The 23,673-nt window shown below is 35.1% G+C and overlaps 1 protein-coding gene across 1 annotated transcript in view; it reads right to left on the minus strand.

Moving 5' to 3' along the window:
* pasha (microprocessor complex subunit partner of drosha) overlaps positions 1–19,496 on the minus strand; it is a 56,627-nt gene extending 37,131 nt beyond the window's left edge. Inside the window, exons 1-4 of the mRNA XM_089095686.1 lie at positions 19,408–19,496; positions 17,431–17,573; positions 4,750–5,014; positions 1,215–1,365 (exon numbers count right to left, since the gene is read on the minus strand). Coding sequence (XP_088951812.1) covers positions 1,215–1,365; positions 4,750–5,014; positions 17,431–17,547 — 533 coding nt within the window. The 5' untranslated portion in view covers positions 17,548–17,573; positions 19,408–19,496. The remainder of the gene's footprint in view (positions 1–1,214; positions 1,366–4,749; positions 5,015–17,430; positions 17,574–19,407) is intronic.
* Between the last annotated feature and the right edge of the window lie 4,177 nt (positions 19,497–23,673).

Below are 23,673 nucleotides of genomic sequence, written 5' to 3' on the forward strand. Positions count from 1 at the left end.
TACACACTTGACGTGGAGAGGGGGAAGGGTGTGGGAGGAGCCACATACACTCTCTAACAATATATTCCGAGAATCCTTCCATGGTTTTATCAAAACATAGTGCTACATGCCAAGCAATCTTTGAATAAGGTGAGAGTCGGGGGGGGGGGGGGACAAGTGCAGTTAAGACTTTTACAAGCAAGTCAGGACTTTATTTGTGTACTGAATGCGTGTTTCCAAGAAGAACAGAACTTAGACCGTTTATGCAGAGATTCGTTATCCTATCTTCTTCTTAGAAAAGTGTTTAAGATCGAGGAGAAATATAATTTTTCACTTTTCCTAGATAGGGGTATTTTGGCGGATGTCAAATTTCTTTTTCTAGGACTGACAAATAATTTTCCTGGTTTGAGGAGGGGCGGGCCAGAGCTTGAAATTTCAAAAGAAATATTAAAGAGTTTCTGTAACTTCAATAAGAAAATTCTTATAACTCTGAAAATACCTCCGAGGCCAGAAAAAGGAAAAGGATATTTTCACTTCAGTTTTTATTTTTTGTCGATTATCATAAAAATGTTTGGCCAAAAAATATTTAATGTCCACATATTCTGCAAAACCCACTAAGGTTAGATAGACCCTTGTTAATTTCCAGAAACAAACCAAAATCAGTGGCATAGGAAAACAAAAGACAGCACACAGAAATAAACCTAGGGGCTGCTCTTGCGACACAGATGCCGCAAATGAGTGCGATGGTTCACTGAAATCACGAGATTCAGGAGAATAAGAACAAAATGCTCATTTAAATTTTCTGTATTCATACTCTCAGAGTTACCATAAATGAGTGATATGCCACAAACGAGTGTGATGGTTCGCCGAAATCATGAGATTCAGGAGAATAAGAAAAAAATGCTCATTTAAATTTTCTGTATTCATACTCTCAGAGTTGCCACAAATGAGTGATATGCCACAAATGAGTGTGATGGCTCACCGAAATCATGAGATTCGGGAGAATAAGACCAAAATGCTCATTTAAAATTTCTGTATTCACACTCTCAGAGTTGCCACAAATGAGTGATATGCCACAAATGAGTGTGATGATTGACCGAGATCACAAGATTCAGGAGAATAAAAACAAAAAGCTTATTTAAATTTCCTGTGTTCATACTCTCAGAGTTGCCACAAATGAGTGTGATGGTTCACCAAAATCACAAGATTCAGGAGAATAAGAACAAAAATCTTACTTAAATTTCCTGCATTCATACTGTCGGAAATCCATTAGTTTTGAGCAATATTCTCGAACTTGTTCGGGAGTAACTGCATACGTTTTGCAAATATCTTCTGGCACAGGAACATTGAGCTTGCTAACATCAGGTTTGACACCTCTATTCGAACCTGCAAATTTATATGAGCAACCATTTGTCGCGATGATGATAAAAGAGACAAAAAAAAATCCAACTTAATCTTCTACTATCTAAGAATAAGCTTTTATTAAAAAACAAATATATCTAGACCGTATTTCCTTTTCAGTTAAAACAAAATCTAGATTTTTTTTTTCTAGTGCGTTACATATAACCCAACTTTGCACTAATTAAGACAATTTCTGAGTCACCTTATATACTACAAAAAATTGGATTTCATAACCTACATACTTCTTCTTCACACAACTTCTACAAATTTGTCGAAAAATAAAAGGTTTGGAACCTTGGACAAACCATAGACACCTTTAGTAGTTGAACTATGTCCCTGTTTGGTTTGAAATGAGTAGTTGGAGTAGCAGTAGCATTAGTAGCAGCGTCCTCATACTGTCTTTATTTCAATTGACCTTCCCCCTAAGCATTCCCTGAAAGTTTCACCTTAATACCCTTAGCAATTCCTGAATAGTGTTCTTTTGACAACCTGTACGCCCATAGTGCATTTAGTTTGGCTTTTCCCTCAATATCCTCTTAAATATTCACCATCGTACCCTTAGCCTTAGTAGTACTAGTATCCTATAAGTAGTAGTAGTAGTACTTTATTAGCAGTAACAGTAGTAGTAGTGGCATTGGCAGTCGTAGTAGTATACACATATTGGCTTTTGCTCAGTTAAACATCCCCCTCGTCATGGCCTGGAAGTTTTAGCCTGATACGCCAAGCCGATTTTGAGAAATTCCTGATACTCCTTTTGACAGTTTGTATACTCATCTGTGCATAAAGCCTGGATGACAGTCTGAAAGAGTAGTAGTGGTAGCAGCAATAGATGTAGTAGCGTGGAAACATAACCTTTTTGGTCAATCGACCATAACCCTCATCATTCTCTGAAAGTTCTAACTTAATACCCTCGGTCATTCCTGTACTACACCCTGTTGACAACCTCCTACATGCACACCAAGAGCCAAACATGCCCCCCTTTCCCCTTTCCCAATAATAGATACGATATGGAAACAATGGGTGAATTGAGAACTTACACACCTCTGGGCCCGGGGTTTTTTGGGGGGTTGCATTCCCCAGGGACATAGTGGGCTTTCAACTAAACTGAACAAAATGACTATCTCAAAATTTTGATTGGATGTGTTTAGGGAATTAATAGGCGTGGGAGGGGAGCTGCTTACCCTCCAAACACTTTTGACTCTAAAATAGGCACTACTTCCAATTTCCAATCGAATGAGCTCCTTTCAAAGTTTCTACGACAGTTCCTTCTACACAAAGTGCCTTGGTGAAAAAAAGCGAAACAAATAATACATTTTGCCAACATCGCTCTTTACTTAAGCATCTCGTTTTAACTTTTGATTTCTCGTTCTAACTTTCGTTTAAGGTTTGATACATCCCAAACGTGAACTAGAATTTAAATAGCTTAAAATTTGCATTTTCGAAACTCTATTCTAAGCTCACGCTGATAGAAATTAATTAGTATACACTTATTCAAAAACATTTCTAATATTAACCTTTAATGGCTTCAATATCAAAGGTATAAATACAGACTGTATAATTTAACACTTGATATCATTACCATCAAGTGATTTGAACATAGGCCACATACAATAGAACCCGATCACAGTGAAAAAAGTTATATGTAAGGTCGTATCCAGAGGGGGGGGGGTAGGGGGTTTTAACGCGTCCCTCCAAAATGTTTGTCTGACTCGTAAAAACACTGCAAAAATAGATACAAACAAATTTTTAATGCAATTTTAAAGTTTTTTGGACCCCCACCCACCCAAAAAAGAAACTTCCGAAAAAAAAATATTGGATACGGTCCTGGGTCTACACAATAGAATAGCTAGTCACAACGTCATTCAAAGTGTTTTTTTAAGTGACTGTTTTGGAGATTTGAATAGAATAAATCCATCATGACTGCTTCAAGGTTATTTCTAAAAATTACAATTTTCGCAAAATTACCCTAAAATAAGCTAGCAGAAAGAAATTGATTTTAATCTAGTATTGACTTTTCTCATTCAAATCTGAATGTTCCGACAGGTTAAGTAAAAACCGACACAACCACATATATTTTAAAAGATTATGTAAAACTGAGAATTCAACTTTTGATGGAAAAGACCTCCATAGGAGTGTTAGGAAGTGGTTGACGCCAAATTTAAAAAAGAAACATGAATGAACAAGGCTGTATTCAGGAGGGGCTGCCGGGTTTGTGCCCCCTTGAAATTCTGGTCCCACTCATAAAAAAGTAACAAAATTGTATTTAAATAAAAATTTTGATAAGTTTAAAAAAAAATTTGTCCCCCTCCCAAAAAATACCGCCCCCCCCCCCCTAAAAAATAAATCCTAGATACTACCTTGTGGGTGACAAACCAGCAAAAAAAGCCAGAGAAGATAATAAACAGCTTAAAAAGACGCAGCTTTCCATTAAAGAATTTAACACTTTTCGCTCATTTATTCTGGTGGTTCAACGTGGCAGCAGTACTGACAGAAATGTCACATTACCGTGAAAACTGTTACCAAAAATGTCAAAATTACAGTAGCTGTCATTAGGAATCAACAGATTGTTAGTATTTGCAGTTTTAAGGATAAAAAGCCCTATCAAATGTAACTAACTATCTTTTCTTATTGATTCTGGTGGCTCAACGTGGCAGCACTGATAATAATGTCATTCTAACTTAAAACTTCGTAATTTTGAAACATTCAAAAGGAAAACCATGGACAATCGCAGTTTTCACGTATGGATAGACCTAAATGGGCATAGGGGGTAAAAATTATTTTATTTTAATATTCTTGGCAATCTAAAGAATAAAACGGTAAAATAAAATTACCCGAATGTTTCAGTGGCCTTTCTAGATTTTTTTTTTTTTTTTTTTTTTTTTTTTTTTTTTTTTTTTTTTTACAGGTTTGGCATCACCATTGTCTGTGAAATCTGGAGTTTTTTTTCAGACAATTTCTCATCTGAAGTTTCTCCATTCATAAATTTTAAAGTTTTTATACCCCCCCCCAAAAATAAAAAAAATCCTGGATATCACCTTGTGGATAACAAACTAACAAAAAAAGGTAGAGAAGATAATAAACAGCTTTTAAAGGTCCAGCTTTCCATTGAATGAGTAGTTGTCATTAGGAAAGCGCTGTCAAATTTGACTATTTAACTTCGCTTATTTATTCGGGTTGTTCAAATTGGAAGTGCTGACAAAAATATCACACTACCGTAAAAACTTCTCAATATTGAAAAAGCCAAAAAAAAGACTATAGAAAATCGCAGTTTTCGGTTATGAATAGTCCTAAAATGGATGCAGGGGGTAAAAATTATTTTATTTGAATATCTTTGGCGCTCTAAAGAATAAAACGGTAAAATAAAATTACCCGAATGTTTCAGTAGCCTTTCTAATAGTTTTTTTTGTTCCGGTGACGAAACTGAAGCAACTGCACCATTTTTACTATCAGGTTTGGAACCTCCATTTTCAGTGAAATCTCCTGGAGTCTTTTTTTCAGATAATTTCTCGTCTGAAGTTTCTCCATCCGTCATATTTTCGCTATTCATTTCGTATTTGTTCGTTTTGGAACGTTCTTCTTCTTTTGCAGAACGGTATTGGAGACATGGTATCGCACACAAGGGAATGTTGTGTTTCTAAGAAATAAAAATTATGACAATCAATCAATCAATTGGCTGTACTAAACGACTAAAGAGCAAAGTAACCCCTCAAGAACGCCACACATTTTACCCTCAGAGGCCAAAAACAAGCCACACAAGAACACCACACATTTCACCCTCAGAAGCAAGCTTGTGCAGGTCAAAGTAAACGAGTAAATCAAGCTATTGAATTTAAAGTTAAAAAAGAAAACAAAGCAAAGGGGATTAGACAGGAGATAAAACTACTAATACTAACAACTCACTGCAGCAACAAGCCGCCTGAGGCTAACAAAGCTACGCACTCCTCCTCCATGTCAATCTATTCAAGCCTCCATCTTCACATCTCTCAAGAAGTTCCCCAACAGAGACGTAAAGAGTTGAAATTAGAAAAAAGAAAAAGAAAATTTTCTAAAGTTTAAAATTAATAGTTTCTTAATTATTTACATTTTTCTTATATAGGTATTTGGAAATGTTTGCGCATAAAATAAAAAAAAATAAACAACTTGATTTTTTTCACAAGATGGATGGCAAAAATAAATTATGAAATTTAAAACAGGCCGCAGACCAAAAAGTTTCAGAAATGCTGGGCTAGTATCAAAGTTTTGTTTGATTATTGACTTTAACTAAAAAAAAACCTAAATTAATTACAGAAAATTAATACAATTGGTTGTAATTAACTAATTAATTAACTGTAATAATGCATTATAGCAAACAAATATATTAAGTTGATGGACCAATCGAGCAGAAATGAAGTGTTGTGAAATGATGTCAAATCTCGAGATTTTTCTATTTTCATAGGAATCTACCCTTTTTGTTATATTCATTGAAAAAAACGTGAGAAGAAAAAACAAGATTTCCCCTCCTAGATTTCGAAAAAACATATTATGCCTCCCCCTCCGCCCTTTTAAATTTTGAGAAATTGGCGCCACTCTACAGTTTTTGTCTCTTCTCCCTATATTTGAAAACACTTTTCTTTGTGTACTTTCATTGAATAATACGCATTTTGGTGTTTTAATTGAGAGAGAGAAAATAAAAAAAGAATTATCCCCGCTAGATTTTGAAATATACATTTTGCCTCCTCTTATACTTTCCTGGATTGACACATCTGCTCTTAAGCAGAATCTGGTGTCTTCATCTAATCCCAAGCTCCAGAAAAAAATTACAAGCGGCTCGGCAGAGACACAAAAATACTAACATCAATATCTCTGAGTATGCTAATAAAAATGTGAAATAGCTTATTCCTCCTTTGAAAATACATATATAGTATTCTTTACAGCTACTAAGTAGTACCAGATCCAAAATTTTGGTGAAAACTAAAATTATCTCTGTAAAATGATGACAAGCAATATTATTCTGTATTTGCGCTTGAAGTTGCTTCCTTCCTGCTAAGTATGAAAAATTCATTTATTTCAACTTATCAAAATTATTAAATATATAGTTTATTTTATTAAAATACGAACATTTTAATAATTTATGCTAGATACATTATTAAATATTCAGACATTTTATCCAAAATTATTTATTATTTAATCAATAATTTCTTAGACCACACTGCTTTTCCATTAAAAACAAAAAAAAATTTTTTAAACACTAAAAACGGGTTTTAATTTTATAACAAGCAGTGAACTACAAAACAATTAATTATGCACAAAAGCTCCGAATATTTCGGCCCCACATCCGGGAGCCTTTCTCAACGGAAAAAAAAAAATAAAAAAATAAAGCAAAAAAAAAAAAACATAAATTAAATTAAAAAAAAAAATACAAAACACAAAAAGAGAAAAAAAACCAAAAACGAAAGAAAAAAAAAAAAAAATAAGAACAAAACTCACATATTAATTAAACACTTCCATGCACTGAATGTCTTTCAACTGGCCTCCTCTCAGTATATAAATGGAAATATATTATATAAACAATTCCATGTACTGAATGTCTATATTGATTCTACTCGCCTCCTCCCAGTATATAAATTGAAATATATTAATTAAACACTTCCATTCACTGAATGTCTTTCAACTGGCATCCTCTCATTATATAAATGGAAATATATTAAATAAACACTTCCATGTACTGAATGTCTATATTGATTCTACTCTCCTCCACCCAGTATATAAATTGAAATATATTAATTAAACACTTCCATGCACTGAATGTCTTTCAACTGGCCTCCTCTCATTATATAAATGGAAATATATTAAATAAACACTTCCATGTACTGAATGTCTATATTGATTCTACTCGCCTCCTCCCAGTATATAAATTGAAATATATTAATTAAACACTTCCATGCACTGAATGTCTTTCAACTGGCCTCCTCTCAGTATATAAATGGAAATATATTAAATAAACACTTCCATGTACTGAATGTCTATATTGATTCTACTCGCCTCCTCCCAGTATATAAATTGTATATAAATATATAGTATATACTGGGAGGTATATACTATATATAAATCCCAGTATATAAATTTATATACTGGGAGGAGGCGAGTAGAATCAATATAGACATTCAGTACATGGAAGTGTTTATTTAATATATTTCCATTTATATACTGAGAGGAGGCCAGTTGAAAGACATTCAGTGCATGGAAGTGTTTAATTAATATATTTCAATTTATATACTGGGAGGAGGCGAGTAGAATCAATATAGACATTCAGTACATGGAAGTGTTTATTTAATATATTTCCATTTATATACTGAGAGGAGGCCAGTTGAAAGACATTCAGTGCATGGAAGTGTTTAATTAATATATTTCAATTTATATACTGGGAGGAGGCGAGTAGAATCATTATAGACATTCAGTACATGGAAGTGTTTATTTAATATATTTCCATTTATATACTGAGAGGAGGCCAGTTGAAAGACATTCAGTACATGGAAGTGTTTAATTAATATATTTCAATTTATATACTGGGAGGAGGCTGAGTAGAATCAATATAGACATTCAGTACATGGAAGTGTTTATTTAATATATTTCCATTTATATACTGAGAGGAGGCCAGTTGAAAGACATTCCGTGCATGGATGTTTTTAATTAATTTTTTTTTTTTGTTATTATTTATTTATATTTTTCTTTCGTTTTTGCTTTTTGTTCTCTTTATGTGTTTTGTATGTTTTATTGTAATGTAATTTAAGTTTTTTTTTTTTTTGCTTTATTTATTTTTTTTTTTTTTTTCCGTTGAGAAAGGCTCCCGGATGTGGGGCCGAAATATTCGGAGCTTTTGTGCATAATTAATTGTTTTGTAGTTCACTGCTTGTTAGAAAATTAAAACCCGTTTTTCGTGTTTAAAAATTTTTTTTTTATTATTTAATCAAATTTAAATAGTATTTGTCCCAAGGGAAAAAACACACACTGGTGTGGGAAATTTTATAATCCAATCCCTAAAAGAAGTCCCAACCCTTGCCAAACTAAAATATAAGCATAGCACTATAGTAGCTTTTCAATAAAACAAAATAAATAGCAGCTAAGAAAAATAAAATGTTTGACATGATTTCTAAGTAAATATTCATTTTTTAAATCCCAGCATGAAAAAAGGCCCTTGACTCTAGAGTCCAAAGTGGCAGTACTCATCTCTGTTTCATGGTCCTTTAACCAGCAAGAGCAATGGGGGGGGGGGCTGAGCCCAGCCATCCCGTGCTATTGCACAACCTTACTTCTCGTTTTTACGGCTTATACAAGAATTATTCGAGAGATAGATCATATAAAAACAACAAGAACGTAAAGAAAGTGGAGAAATCATTACAATATTAATTAAGGAGGTGTGAAGTGGAGACCATGGATAAAATTGCTGAAGATCGGGAAGATACAGCCAGACAGCATAGTAGTACAATACTGTACAGGTGCTTCCACAGATTCAAGGAGTCAAAAATAGGGACTTTTTTGGCGGAAAAGGGGACCTTTAGGGACCTTCCTGATACCAAAAAAGGACCAATAGGAACCTGGCCCAGCTTTAGTTTACAGAATAAATGACAATCAAAATCATACTCGTTATTCAAACCAATCTCTCATAAATCTGAAATCTGGACGGTCGGCAATGTCATCATCTTCTAGAAAGACATGGGTAATATCAAGATGATCTGACTACTTGGCTTTCTTTTATTCCCAGGTTTCCTTTTTTCTTGATTTTCAACTATTATGGTAGCCTACAAAAATTGAAAGAATGCACAAGTAATTACTTTGATTAATGTCCAGAAAATCATCGCAAGAGCGCAACCTTTCAAAATCCCTTGTTTGTTTGTTTTTGCTATTTTTTCTGACTCCTTTGACTCTTCTTCCTTTTGACCTTCAAAATGCAGTTATCAGTAACTACCTTTATTTCTGTATACAAATCCTTGACTCCTTTCAACAGCTGCTGATTCCTTTTTCTGTTGAATGTGCAATAAGTGACCCATTCAACATGGTTTAGGCGAGCTGAATTTCAATCAGGTCTTTCTTCTCAATAACCAATTTTAGTCGATTTCTGGCTTCTTGAAACATCTTGTCAGCAGCTTGTTCCTTGTACCCAGCGGCTTAGTTTTTTCTTGTAATGGCTTTTCAAGAGCCTCTATTCTATGCTTGCTGGAAAAACTTTTCTTTTTCTGCCTTTTCTCAGCTTCCTTCGTTCTTCTTCAATCTTTTTTCCAACTCTCTCTCTCTCTGATGCTCGTTATAACTTTCGTAACTTAAAACGACATTCTTGTTTCACAGTTGTTGTTTTGATTGACAATGGGGAGAGTAATTTACTGCTGAAGAAAGTAGTCTGCCCATGTCCTACTTGCTTTGACAATATTTACGAAAAATAGCTAGAGTACTAGACTTGGATTCGAAACCTGACACTTCGCAGTCTAGACCCAGAGCAATATAGCATGACACATTGCGTAAATAGAGCCTTCTAGGGCGATCTAAGGGCAAGGGGAATAAAAATTGAGACATAACGATGCTGTCAATTCTTTTATTTCTGGAGAGGGGCTATAAACTTCTAACGAAGGATTTTTGATCATGATAGTTCCAGCGGTGTACTTTTCGACCTGTGACATTTCGAAAGGTTTCATGCGTTTTTTTTCTTATTCCAAAAGGCAAATTTCGAGACTGCAAACTAATGTAGATCCTGGATTTATTTTGATTGAGTATTTTTTAGCTTTAATTTTTTTAAACCATTTTTTTATTTTCGGTTAATATGACCCGAGGATTGTTCTTTACTAGGTTGCAGCTACCACTGCAAAAGTGATATAAGGATTAAGTAAATAAGAGTTCGACATCAATGGCTACTTTGGTGAAGTTATTAATCCATTAAGAGCGAGATGATAAAAAAATGTCGAATCTACAGAAATACACATCTAAAAAAAACGAATACAAAAAAAAACGTGGCATCTTAAGTGTATCCAGAGGCAGCGGGCATCAAATCTCTTCGTCCATCATTGTCAAGAAGACTTGGACGCTGTGATCTGGAAATTATTCTTTAGTCTTCGGGACTCAAATGTTCACTAAAAAACTAAAATGACTTGTTACCTAAAGCATTGACACGAGTAAAATGTGCAAAGGAACTTTCAGGGACTTGAAAGCTGTTAAAGGTACTTTTAGGGACCTTCTGCGGTTTTAAGAACTTTGGCAGCCTTGTGGCAGCCCCTTTGTACTGGCATGTTAATAAACTGAGATGGAATATTCAATATGGATGTGATCCCAATTAAAGGTAGAAACAGGGCCACAATTAGACATGAACATATTCATAGAGATATGCAATTTGACAGATATTATGTATTGACACACTCGACATGGCACTAAGAAGCAGTAAAATTGAGCTGTTGACAAGGTGCACAAACACGAACTACAATTACTTTATGCTGTTAAACAGGCCTGTGAAAAACGGAACAAAAGAATGCTGATACCGCGTTGTGCGACAGTAAACTGGTTCCAACTTGTTGTGTCTTCTGGTGAGTGTGTTCAGGGGTGCGTTAGGGGGGAAGGATACACCTGTGTTTTGAGTTCCTTAAAACGTGTTGTCCAAATTTGATTACAAGATTTTGGCGGAGGTTGTGGAAAGGGCATTTTCGTAGGAAGTATAGCTTTCACCCATAATAATTTTACAAGCATATATTTGTAGGGCCTTCATATTTTGGCTTATCCCGGAGTTTAAATGGACGCTTGGGCCCCAAAGAGGACCCGTGTATTCTAGTAGAGGCAGAACGTAGGTCATGTAGGCCGTTTTCATTGACTTCCCCTTGAAACCAAACTTTTTCATTGTAACAAGTGATTGTAGGGCAGCGTAGCCTTTGCGGACTAACTCATTCACATGGCTATTAAATCTGGAATCAGTTGAAAAAGTAACACCCAGTATCTTTTCACTGTTCACAGGCTGGAAGAAGGTTAGTGGCTCTTGGAAATCAGTTTTTAGAGTGTTGAACCTCATTACTTTGCACTTCATTTCATTGAGAGTAAGACTTGATTGTTCGCAATTGGTGCAAACATACTCAAAAAGTTAGGAACAAATTTCAGAGCAGCAAAGGCTCCTTCGAGTACATATTTCAGTAGGAAGGATAAATCGCTCATAAATTTGTATCTATCCTTGAACGACCGAAGGTTGTAGTTTATGACAGCCAGTAAAACGATACTAGCAAGTTTGGTACCTTGAGGGGCACCACAGGTAACTGGAAGAAATGAAGAGTTCGTGTAATTTTGGTTCAAGGCGAAGGAAGTCGGTGACTATAAGCAACACGTCAGTTTTCAAGAGCAACAAGGTGTCTGATCAAGTCAAATGCTTTTCTAAAGTCAGTAATAGCAAGATCTAGACAAGATATGTCCTTCTCTAGCTAAGATAGAATATCATCGTACCATCTGACGAGATAGACTGAGGTGTTAGAGCCACGAAGGCATCCGTATTGATAAGGGTCTCATTGGGGTTCTATGTCTCTCAACAGTAGCCTTGAAATGAATGTCTCTCTAACTTAAGCCATACCTGGGGTTAGCAAAACCGGTTTCAAACCATCGCACGACTTAGAGGATGATTTCTTAGGTATTACTTTAATGTCTGATTTTTTCCAAGTGTTTGTAAATTTGTGGAGAGTCAGGCACAGAATAATGATACTCACTAGAGGACTCGCTATGAGAGGAACATATTCACAAAGAGGGATTTCACTACGAAACGACGAACTCTTAGGTTTTAATTTGAGTAGTTGATGAGAAACTTGATAATGCTCTACTGGCTGTCGCTCGCTACACTGTCTAGATTTTTCGAGAACAGTTGCAAGTTCTTCAATCGTAAAGCTTGGGAATTTGGTTTATATACAAGCAAAAAAAAATTATTCACCTCTGACGCTGTCAAATAAGAGTTGCCGTCTTTCAGTATCCGTAAGTGAGGGTTCCGGGTTTTACTGGTCAGCTTCTTTAGTGAATCGTGCCATTTTTGCAATTGATAAACACACATGGAGCAACGTGGTTGGTAGCAAACGATTTCTTGGCTTTGCGGCAGATGACAACGACTTTGTAGCACAATCCTTTATCATGAGTTTGAGACCGCTGTTTTATAAGAGCCTCGATTTCAGTCGTGATCCATGGTTGATCAGAGGAGGACTTGTAAACAGTCAGTATAAGGAATTGCTCCTCGTACTTTTCGCACAAGATCGAGTTTAGAGATTCGGTTTTCTGTTCAGGGCTTGTTCATTCCTTACTGATGAGATATCATATTGACTTATCCATCGACCGAAAGACCGAATGTTAGTTTCAGTGACAGGTCTTACTACAACAGGGGCACGTTTAGAACATGCTTCATGAGTTTTTGCCTGCCAGAAGACAGTATAATGCTATGATTTTTTCGATGATCCCAGGCAGTGGGGATTGTGGTAGAAGCTTTCAGCATTTGTCAAAATCAAGTCTAGTGTACCGCAAGCAACATAACTAGTGGTTTTACAAACTTGTTTCAGACCGAGACTAGAAACCAAATGCCGTTAATTCGTCTGATTGAAACCTACACACACAACAATGGCGAAGCATCTGAACCTGGTGGGCAAAAATCTACTCCCTTTTGCAAATGCAATAACAGTTTTTTGCGCTTTCTTGCACTGTTTGGATAGTAGACAGCTGCCAAAATAAAGCAGGAGAAGCAGCAGGGTAGTCCTTTAGACCTTGTATAAACCAACAGGGAGTCATGGGTGGGTCTCCCAGATGGGACAGCAAGCTGTTGGGAATGTTGGTTTCTGCAAAATATTGCTACGCCCCCACCATTACGATTGAGGCCTCTGTCTTACCGTGTAATAATCTTTATTGTAAAACCAGGGATAGAGCAAGTGTCTTCAGTCACGTTCCAACTTTCTGTAATAGCGGCAACTGAGATACTATTTTGACAAAATACTATTTCCAGTTCATCCATCTTGAGCGAGAGTGACCAGACGTTGTTTAGTAATAAATTTGGCATAACTCTCTGGACTGAGGAAAATTCCGGTCGCAATAAAGAAGGTGACATAGTGGTAGCCGGCTGCAGCTTCGGAGGAAGCTCGATCAGTCGAATAGGTACAAGACATCGATGGTTGTATGGTTTGGGCTTACTTATGGGACACTCCCAGTTAGTTACAACCATAGGAATGGGATTACACACACGAGCAGTTTTCTACTTTTTGCCTTGGTACCGGCCCTGTAGCCGCGATATCTGTGCAGTTTCGTTTGGTTTGCAACGCGCACGCCATCTATTTCATGTCTTAGAATTCCGAGTGAACGCAACGTTGTTTGGATAGATGACGCCGGAACAGGTGAATTATAAGATCTAAGTTTCTGCAGGCGTAACTTCGCCTTGGAGGCTACGATCAGCATGATCATAGTATTCGAGAAAACATGAAAACTCAGCGAAACTGTCCATTTAATTTTCATTTCGCAGTTTCGGGTTAGTTGAGCACAAAAATAAAGCTAACCAAGGTAGTGTTTTGCATGCCGAGCGGTGCAGAGCCATTTATCAAAATGATCTATCAAGATAGAAGGGCAGAACATTTTGAGAATGTGCTAAACCGTGATAAGAGTTATAGAAATAAAAGAAAAAGTTAGTGACACTTGATGATTTGGATGTGGAGGAAGATTTATAGTGTGGGGAAAAATTAGTGATAGTAATAAAAAGGGGAAGTACCTAGCGATTTTTGGAAAACTAATTAAACCCCTCTATAAGAAAGGTGATAAGAGTGAATATGACAATTATAGAGGCATTGGTTTGGTTTCTGTGGGAAGCAATTCACCAAGCATGATGATATTTTTTAGACTTAGAGATGCTGTAGATAAAGTTATACGAGAAGAACAGCGTGGTTTGAGGAAGGGGAGAGGATGCGTAAAACAAACTTTTAATTTTAGATTAATAATTGAGAAGCGCCTGAGTATCAAGCCCCTTTAGTCCTCACTTTTATAGATTATGAGGAAGCATTTGATTCAGTTGATAGAAGAACTTTAGCGACAGTCCTATCCTTGTATGGTATACCAGATAAATGCAATGAAGTGATTAGTGCTGTGTACGAGAAAAACATTGCTGCGGTTAAGGTAGGAAAAGTGGTCAGTGACTGGCTTCGTATTAAATCAGGCGTTAACCAGGTTTTCTCCTGGCCATTTTAATGAACTTAGTCTTAAGGAGCACAGCAAAGACAATGGGAGAACACGGAATCAATTGAGGAAGTAGAACTTCCTTATGCTTAGATTATGCTGATGATTTAAGCACCCTAGGTGAAACTCTTAGTAAAATGAATGAATTTTTAGAGGTTTTACGAGCTCCGGGTGCAAGAATAGGTTTAAAATTTACGAAGACTAAGCCAGTAAGACTAGGAACAAGTGAAGCTGAAGAGATTGAGCCACGAGAGGATCAATCAAGTGGACAGCTTCACTTATCTAGGTAGTAGTATTGGTAAAGATGATCGGTGCACTGAAGATAATAAGAGTAGAATAGCCAAAGCCAAGGGTGCTTTTTACAGTTGAAAAAAGGTTGAGAGAATAGGATGATAAGTCTGCAAACCAAGATTAGAATATCGGAAGCTACAGCGATGCCAGGGGTTAAATAAGATTCTGAAGCATGGGCTCTCTTAAAAACGGAGAAGGATATGCTAGAGTTTTCAAGAGGTAACTTGATGCTGCAGTGAGTTGTTAGGAGTAGCAGCAGTAACAGTAGTACACACATTTGAATGTATCCGAACAGCTAAATTAAAAAACATAGGAACATGTCTGAGTTAATAATGCACGAAAATGTAGCGCAACAAGATCTGCGGTTGGAATAAATTCAGCAACAAGCATCACAACGAATCCTAAATGAAAAAATAGACAAAGAATCATGCGGTTAGAAGATAAGTGACAGGGATGGTCACATCAAATCGAAAATGAAATCTACGGATAGAAAAAAGCAACCGTGTGAATAAGAAAACAAATTCTATAAAATGAATGATCGTTTCATGCATTAACACGAAGGAGGATTTGAACCCACACCATTTCTTAATTCATTGAAATTGTTTATTTGACACCTCACGACTTAAAACTAAAGAATAACGCGATGATTATGCTTGTGCGTAATTAGAGAATCAAATATATACAAGCCTACCGCATGCTGAGTCTCAGAGCCCGTGCGAAGCCGGGAGTCCTGGTACCGCTTTCTTTAAACGAACAACTGTGTATATATACATGAATATAGTTATAAATTTATTCTTGAAAACAGCTCTATTACTTTTCTTTATGACCTGTAAAACCATCTAGATAGGTGAAAAGTTTAAGAAAAGTCGTTCAAGGCCCTAATTTTCGAATAAAAGTTCATGAGTATGACGTTATATTTATATACATATATATATATATATATATATATATATATATATATATATATATATATATATATATATATATATATATATATATATATATATATATATATATATATATATATATATATATATATATATATATATTTATATTTCAACCGCATAAATTACATTATTCACCCCCCCCCCGGAGTAGCCGTATCCATCTTATTATCAATAACGCATGTAAAATTACAGAAGATGACAACTGATTCTGAACAGGTAAAGAAATAGGCATGGACCAAGGAACAACCCCAATCACATTGAATTGCAAAAGAAAACGTTGCGCAACGAAATCTGCGGTTAAAAGAAAAATCAAATAATAGTTTAGCTTGTGTGTCTGTGAAGGATAAAGAGGAAGGGGGAATTAAATTTATGCCAGAATTACTTAATTCGATCAAAATTGCTGATCTTTCTCCCTAGAATGAAGAATTGTTATTTAAGCCTCTGCAAAGATACACACGAAGGAGAAAATGAACTCACGCCTGAATTTCTTAACCACCCTGAATGGAACTTTGAAGTTACTTTGGCGCCTGTGAAGGATAAACAAGAAAGAAAAGCTGAATTCATGAAAAAACCAACTATGTAAGTAACGTCTCATTTATATACATTCAAAGAGCAAAATTGTATAATTTTCCCGAGGGGTGGCCGTATCGTTTCAGGCATTTATGACACATGCGACATTACAAGAGTTTTTTGGTATCTCTGACGTCATGTGAAATTACACATGGTTTTGAACGAATCCGAATACCTAAAGCAAAGGACATGGAAAAAAGTCTGAGATAATAATGTACGAAATTGAAGGGCAGACGAGATCTACGGCTAGAAGACATGTGACAACAATCATCACAACGAATCCTAAATAAAAATAACGGACAAAGAAGTCTGCGGTTAGAGGATAAGCAACAGTAAGAATCACAACGAGTACCAGGAGAAAAAAATCCTATAAAATGGACGATTCTTTGATGCATTAACACGAACGAGGAATTGAATTTACGTCAGTTTCTTAATTCAACAGAAATTAATGATTTGTCTCCTCATGACTTAAAATTAATGAATATCGCAATGGTTATGCGAATCAAATATATACAAGTCTGCCGCGTACCGAATGCCAGGGACCGGGCAAGGCCCAGGCATGTAGAAATATAGATCAAAGGTTTTGCTTTATAATTACAATTACTATATCATCATCTTCAGAAAACATTCTTGGAGAGCAACAACCACTGTTTCATAACAATGGCTTTACAAGGTCTAGATATAAACCACAAGGCAACGTCAAGATATAAAAGGATTTAATGCTACCCAACAAAAAAAAAATTCACAACTCTTGTTGCTAAAATCACCAAATATTTACTTTGGTTAAAGTACTAAATGCTATACTAACTTCAAATTCACAACATGAAAAAATTATCGCTAGAAAGAGTCACCTAGTAAAAGGTAAAATAAAATCCTTGACATTTACCTTTTCCAGAAAACTGGGTTTGAAACTCGTGCAATAAAAGAGGATACACATGTTTTGGTATTGTGACAAATACAATGAAAATCCCCGAAGGATATAAAACTGTTTTTCCGTCTCAATTAATTTTTGGATACAAAAATAAAAATAGTATAAAACTAGTAAAAACGAAAAACTCACCCTAAAACTAGCAGGCCCAAGGAAATATGGCCGAGAAACGGTACACACTCTCGATTCTCTGTGCAGATAAACTTTAAGACCACATGCGTGGTATGCAGGAATCCAGCCTTCAGGCATGGGTATGTTATGGTGGGGACATTTCTCTGTAATATATAAAAAAACATATTTTCTTAAGATAAGGAAACTCCTTTATATAATATAATTCTCTTGTTTTGTGATCTTTTTCAATTGTTCCTGCATGCAAAAATCAAAACATGTCAAAATCCAAACATACAAAAATCTGAGCTACGTCTCGGCTGCTAGATAAGTTAAAATAGAATGGTTTAAGATTTATGTTCATTCTGAAACTTGCGATTTTACAGCCGAAACTTGTACCAAAAGGCCAAGATACTTATACCATTAAATTTGTATCCAGGGGTAGGGGTCCCCCCCCCCCAAATGTTTGGCCGACTCGTAAAAACGTGAAAAAATTAAAATAAATATTTTAATTTGTTAGAAATCTTAGTTTGTTAGTTTCAGACATTCATCAAGCCAGAATTATGATATCGCTCATACTTTTTCTAAGAGAATGATCTAAATATGCTTTAAAAAAGAAAATTTTTAATTATAACCGGTTTTTGGCATCTTTTTCAATCTGAAAATAATCCAAATGAAATTCAAAGTGTAATTTGGTAAACAGAGAAAACTTAATCTCACCAAACAAATGATAGCAAAATTGTTGTTTTATGTTGAAATATTAAAACCTGAAAAGCTGGAAAATAGCATAATGAAAACGTTTACCAAAACACAATTTAGTTGTTTTTCATATTTTGTCTGATTGATTCGATTTTGCTTTTTATTAAAAGCAATAGATAAAATATTAAGTAAATGGGAATTTTTTTTTTATTATATTTTGTGTTTGTCATGGAATGTAATGTTCTGCTTTTTTTTATACATAGTTTCAACCCTTAGTTCTGAATCCTTAAGATAATTCAAAATTTAATTTGTAACATTTATTGAATTCCCTTTATTTTTCACTGTTTTTACGACATTCTCTTGCAAGCTTGGCCTTTGCTGTGCTACTTATTATTTAGTTGTATTTCCATTTATCATAAATTATTGAGCCACTACTACTAACATGAAAGTGAGTTTAGGGGTAAACTACCCATCCTGTTCAGATTGGTCTCCCGTTTAGCTACTGTTTTTGAACTTACGTTTTTTTTTGTTTTTTTTTTTGTTTGTTTTTTTTACTATTAAAAAGGTTCACTTTAATTATCATCTATTCTATCGAACGGTTTGAGATAATATTAATTTGGTAAACCAGGAAATGTCTTTTTTTTTAAGCTAAAATTAAGTATTACTGCTAGAGTACTGCTAAGTTTAACAAATCTTTCTAAAATTTAAGACCAGTACGTAATTTAAATAATATAGAATAAAAATGACGAAAATACAGAGATTCGACGTAAAAGAAGGCGCCAAACAAGTTTAAATTGTCAAACCACCTGGGAAACATGGACCAATGTGGAAACTGTGGTGAAAACTACAAAGCTTACAACTCACGTGGAGCAAAACATTACGTTACTTGTTAAAATTCTTTTGGAATCACCTGGGACAATTTATGGCAATTTATGGCATGCATCATCCAGGGATTCGTCCAAAATTTGTACAATGGGGTCCCCATCGTCCGAGGACTTCAGGACAAAAGTTTCAAACCAAGCAAGTCGCTAGATTTTACTTCTTTTAGGCAGCTGTTCGCCATGACAGTTGTAAATTTTGGTTTATAACAAATATATCATATCTAATATATTTACGCATTCTTCTTATTTTACCATTCTCCACCCTATAACAAGTTCCCACATATATGCCTAATCAAAGAAATACCACTACTTTATATTGATTTTGGCACTGCCAAGGGTTTCAAAGATTTTTGAAAAACAAACAACAAATTACTCATAGTTTGTTCACTCATTCATGTATGGGCTACAGAAAATTACAGACCTTCAGCTTTAAATCTCTGAGAAACAGAACTTTCTCCATCATTCCCTTCTATGACTGCCCTTTTTCTTTTCTTCCGAAATTCTTCTGGAAGGCCTAGAGAACAAAAGAAAAGGCTAAATATTCTATGGCTTAAAATCTAATATACTAGAAGCAAAAGAAAAATTGTCTACATATATATATATATATAAATATATATAAATATATATATATATATATATATATATATATATATATATATATATATATATATATATATATATATATATATATATATATATATATATATATATATATATATATATATATATATATATATATATAGTAGCGGGGCCCGGCGGCTTCGCTGCCGGGCCCCAGAACTCGGCACGCTTCTATATATAGATTCTCACTGTCACTTGTCTTCTAAACGCAGACAATTTGAGACAATTTTATACATATATATATATATATATATATATATATATATATATATATATATATATATATATATATATATATATATATATATATATACATATGTATATATATATATATATATATATATATATATATATATATATATATATATATATATATATATATATATATATATATATATATATATATATATATATATATATTTTTTTTTTATATATATATATATATATATATGACATTTATATAAGTGACATTTATTTGGTTAGTGGTCTGAACATTTACATCTTCTTTCAGAAAACTAAAAATGGTAATTAAGGTTAATAGGAAGTTATAAATGTAAATAAAAAAATATAAATGTTATTACTTTTATAACTTTAATAAATCACATAATATTAACATTTTGATTGCTAAATATCAGTATATGTATATTAAACTGACAGTGCACATTTATTTGTATTTTTTTCAGTAAAGTGCAAATTATTGTATGGCCTTGGGAAGGCATAGGAGGTTTTGAGCCCAACTTATGTTAATATCTGCTCGTTTTGGGTTTGACTCGGTTATTTATTGTAAATTCTGTTTGTTTTGGGTTTCATTTATTTATCGATGCTGATTTGTGGTAGTTTCATTCTTGTTAGATTATTCGATTTTATTTTTGCTCATTTTTTGTTTAATGAGAGTTCTTTACTTTTCTTTGAAAACTTATTTTGTGAAAAGTTTTTTTTAATTAATTTCTGTTTGTTTTATATTGACATAGTCTCTTCAGGGAAAAAGAAAATAAAACTTTAAATCTTTTCGATTTTTTAAGAATTTATAGTTTGGCCTGCTATTTGTATGCTGTAGAAAAATTTTCAGCAATTTTTAACAACATACACCCTTTTAAAAATCTGGACACAAATAGTAGTGTTTAATTTAGTTTCATACCTCCTCTAGTTGACCTGAAATGGAAAACTTGATAACACTGGCAAAAAAAATCTGTTTACTTTCTTTGATAGCTTGGATACACTTACGCTATTTTGATTTAATTAAATTTTAAGAGCAAAAGTTGCCCAGAAAGTTTGAACATAATATCCTCAGTCATTCTTGGGATACTGCTGAGATGCCTTATTGGGAATTAGCGTTAATATAGTGCATTTTGATTTAATCTTAAGGCAACATTTACCTTTTAAACATAAAGGCGAATAAGAGGTTGGGCGTGGGAGGGGGATTAGTTTCCCTCCAATCACTTTCGACTATTAAAAAGGGCATCACCCTTTTCTATTTTCAATCGAATGAGCCCTTTTCGAAGCTCCTAAGACAACTCCTTCGATACGAAGTGCCCTGGTCTAAACAACAACAACAACAAGAAAATAGTACATTATAATCCCATCGATCTTTACTATAAAAATGTCAAGCCTTCCAATAACTTCCGACTATTAAAAAGGGCACAAGGCCTTTCGATTATATATACCTTATATGCCCCCAGGGCATAAATTACAACCCTTATCCTAAGGGCTGTGAGGGTGGTTGTCATCCTCTAAGACCTAATTTCCAGCGCTTTCAGCTACGTTAAACAAAATGGCTATCTCAAAATTTTGATTGGATGTGTCTGGGAAAATGGTGGGTGTGAGAGGGGCGTTAGTCGCTCTCCAATCAGTTTCAACTATTAAAAAAGGCACTAGCACTTTCAATTTCCAATCAAATTAACCCTTTTAAAGTTTCTACGACAACGCTTTCAATAAGAACCTTATATGCCCCCAGGGCACAACTTAAAACCCTTGCCCTGAAGGCTGGGGGGTGTCATCCTCAAAGACCTAATTTCCTGAACTTTCTGCTACGTTGAACAAAATGGCTATCTGAAAATTTTGATTAGATGTGTTTGGGGGAATGGTGGGCGTGAGAGGCGGGTTAGTGACTCTCAAATCACTTTCGACTATAAAAAGGGCACTAGCCCTCTCAATTTCCAATTGAGACAACTCTATCTATAAAAACCTTTTATGCCCCCTGGGCATAACTTACAACCTTTGTCCTGGGGGCTCTAGGGGGTTTGTCATCCTTAAATACATTATTCCCAGAACTTTCAACTACGTTGAACAAAATGGCTATCTCTAAACTTTGATTGAATGTGTTTGGGGAAATGGTGGGTGTGAGAGGGGGGTTAATTACTCTCCACTCACTTTCTACTATTGAAAAGGGCAATTTCAATTTCCAATCAAATGAGCCCTTTTTGAAATTTCTACAACAACTTTCTATATAAATCATATATGCCCCCAGGGCATAACTTACAACCCTTGCACTGAGGGCTCTGATGGGGTTATAATCATGAATGACCTTATTTCCAGAACTTTTGACTACGTTGAACAAATGGATATCTCAAAATTTTGATTGGATGTGTTTGGGGAAATGGTGAACGTGAGAGGGGCGTTAGTTGCCCTTCAATCACTTTTGACTATTAAAAGGACAATAGCCCTTTCAATTTCCAATTGAATGAGCCCTTTTTGAAGTTTCTACAACATCGCTTTCTATAAAACCTTATATGCCCCCAGGGCATAACTTACAACCCTTGTCCCTAGGTCATTGGGGGGAGGGGATGTCATCCTTAAAGACCTAATTTCCGAAACTTTCAACTACGTTGAATAAAATGGCTATCTAAAAATTTTGATTGGATATGTTTGGGGAAAAGGTGGGCGTGAGAGGGGGGTTAATTGCCCTCAATCACTTTCGAGACTATTAAAAAGGGCACTAGCCCTTTGAATTTCCAATCGAATGAGCCCCTTTTCAAGTTTCTACGACAAAGATTTCAATAAGAACTTATATACCCCCAGGGCATAACTTATAACCCTTGCCCTGAAGACGTTGGGGGGAGGGGTGTTCTAATCAAAGGTATAATTTCCTGAACTTTAAACTGCGTGGAACAAAATAGCTATCTTAAAGTTTTGATTGGATGTGTTTGGGGAAATGGTGGGCGTGGAAGGGGTGTTAGTTGCCTTCCAATAACTTTCGACTATTCAAAAGGGCACTAGCCATTTCGATTTCCAATCAAATGAGCCTTTTTTGAAGTTTCAGTGACAACGTGTCTATAAAAACCTTATATGCCCCCAGGGCATAACTTACAACCCTTGCCCTGAGGGCTGTGGGGGAGTGATCTCCTCAAAAACATAATTTCTATCTGGAACTCCACTACGCTGAACAAAATGGCTATCTAAAAAATTTGATTGGATGTGATTGGGGAAAAGGTGGGCGTAAGAGGGGGGTTAGTTGCCCTCAAATCACTTTCAGATATTAAAAAGGGCACTAGACCTTTGAATTTTCAATCGAATGAGCCCTTCTTCAAGTTTCTACGACAAATATGTCAATAAAAACAAATATACCCCCAGGGCATAACTTATAACCCTTACCCTGAAGACTGTGGGGGGAGTTTCCTGCTCAAAGGTATAATTTCCTGAACTTTAAACAGCGTGGAACAAAATGGCTATCTCAATATTTTGATTGGATGTGTTTGGGGAAATGATGGGCTTGGAAGGGGTGTTAGTTGCCCTCAATCACTTCCGACTATTAAAAAGGGCACTAGCCATTTCAATTTCCAATCGAATGAACCCTTTTTGAAGTTTTTAGGACAATGTTTTCTATAAAAACCTTATATGCCCCCAGGGCATAACTTGCAACCCTTGCCCTGAGGGCTGTGGGGGGGGGGGTTGTCATCCTCAAAGACCTAACTTCCAGAACTTTGAACTATGTTGAACAAAATGGCTATATCAAAATTTTGATTGGATTTGTTTGGGGAAAAGGTGGGCGTGAGAGGGAGGTTAGTTGCCCTCCAATCACTTCCGAATATTAATAGGGCACTAGCCTTTTGAATTTCCAATCGAATGA

The sequence above is a fragment of the Artemia sp. Qi Xiang Cuo genome, chromosome 1 (genome assembly GCF_049724085.1).
Source record: "Artemia sp. Qi Xiang Cuo chromosome 1, ASM4972408v1, whole genome shotgun sequence".
Classification (NCBI taxonomy): Eukaryota; Metazoa; Arthropoda; class Branchiopoda; order Anostraca; family Artemiidae; genus Artemia; species Artemia sp. Qi Xiang Cuo.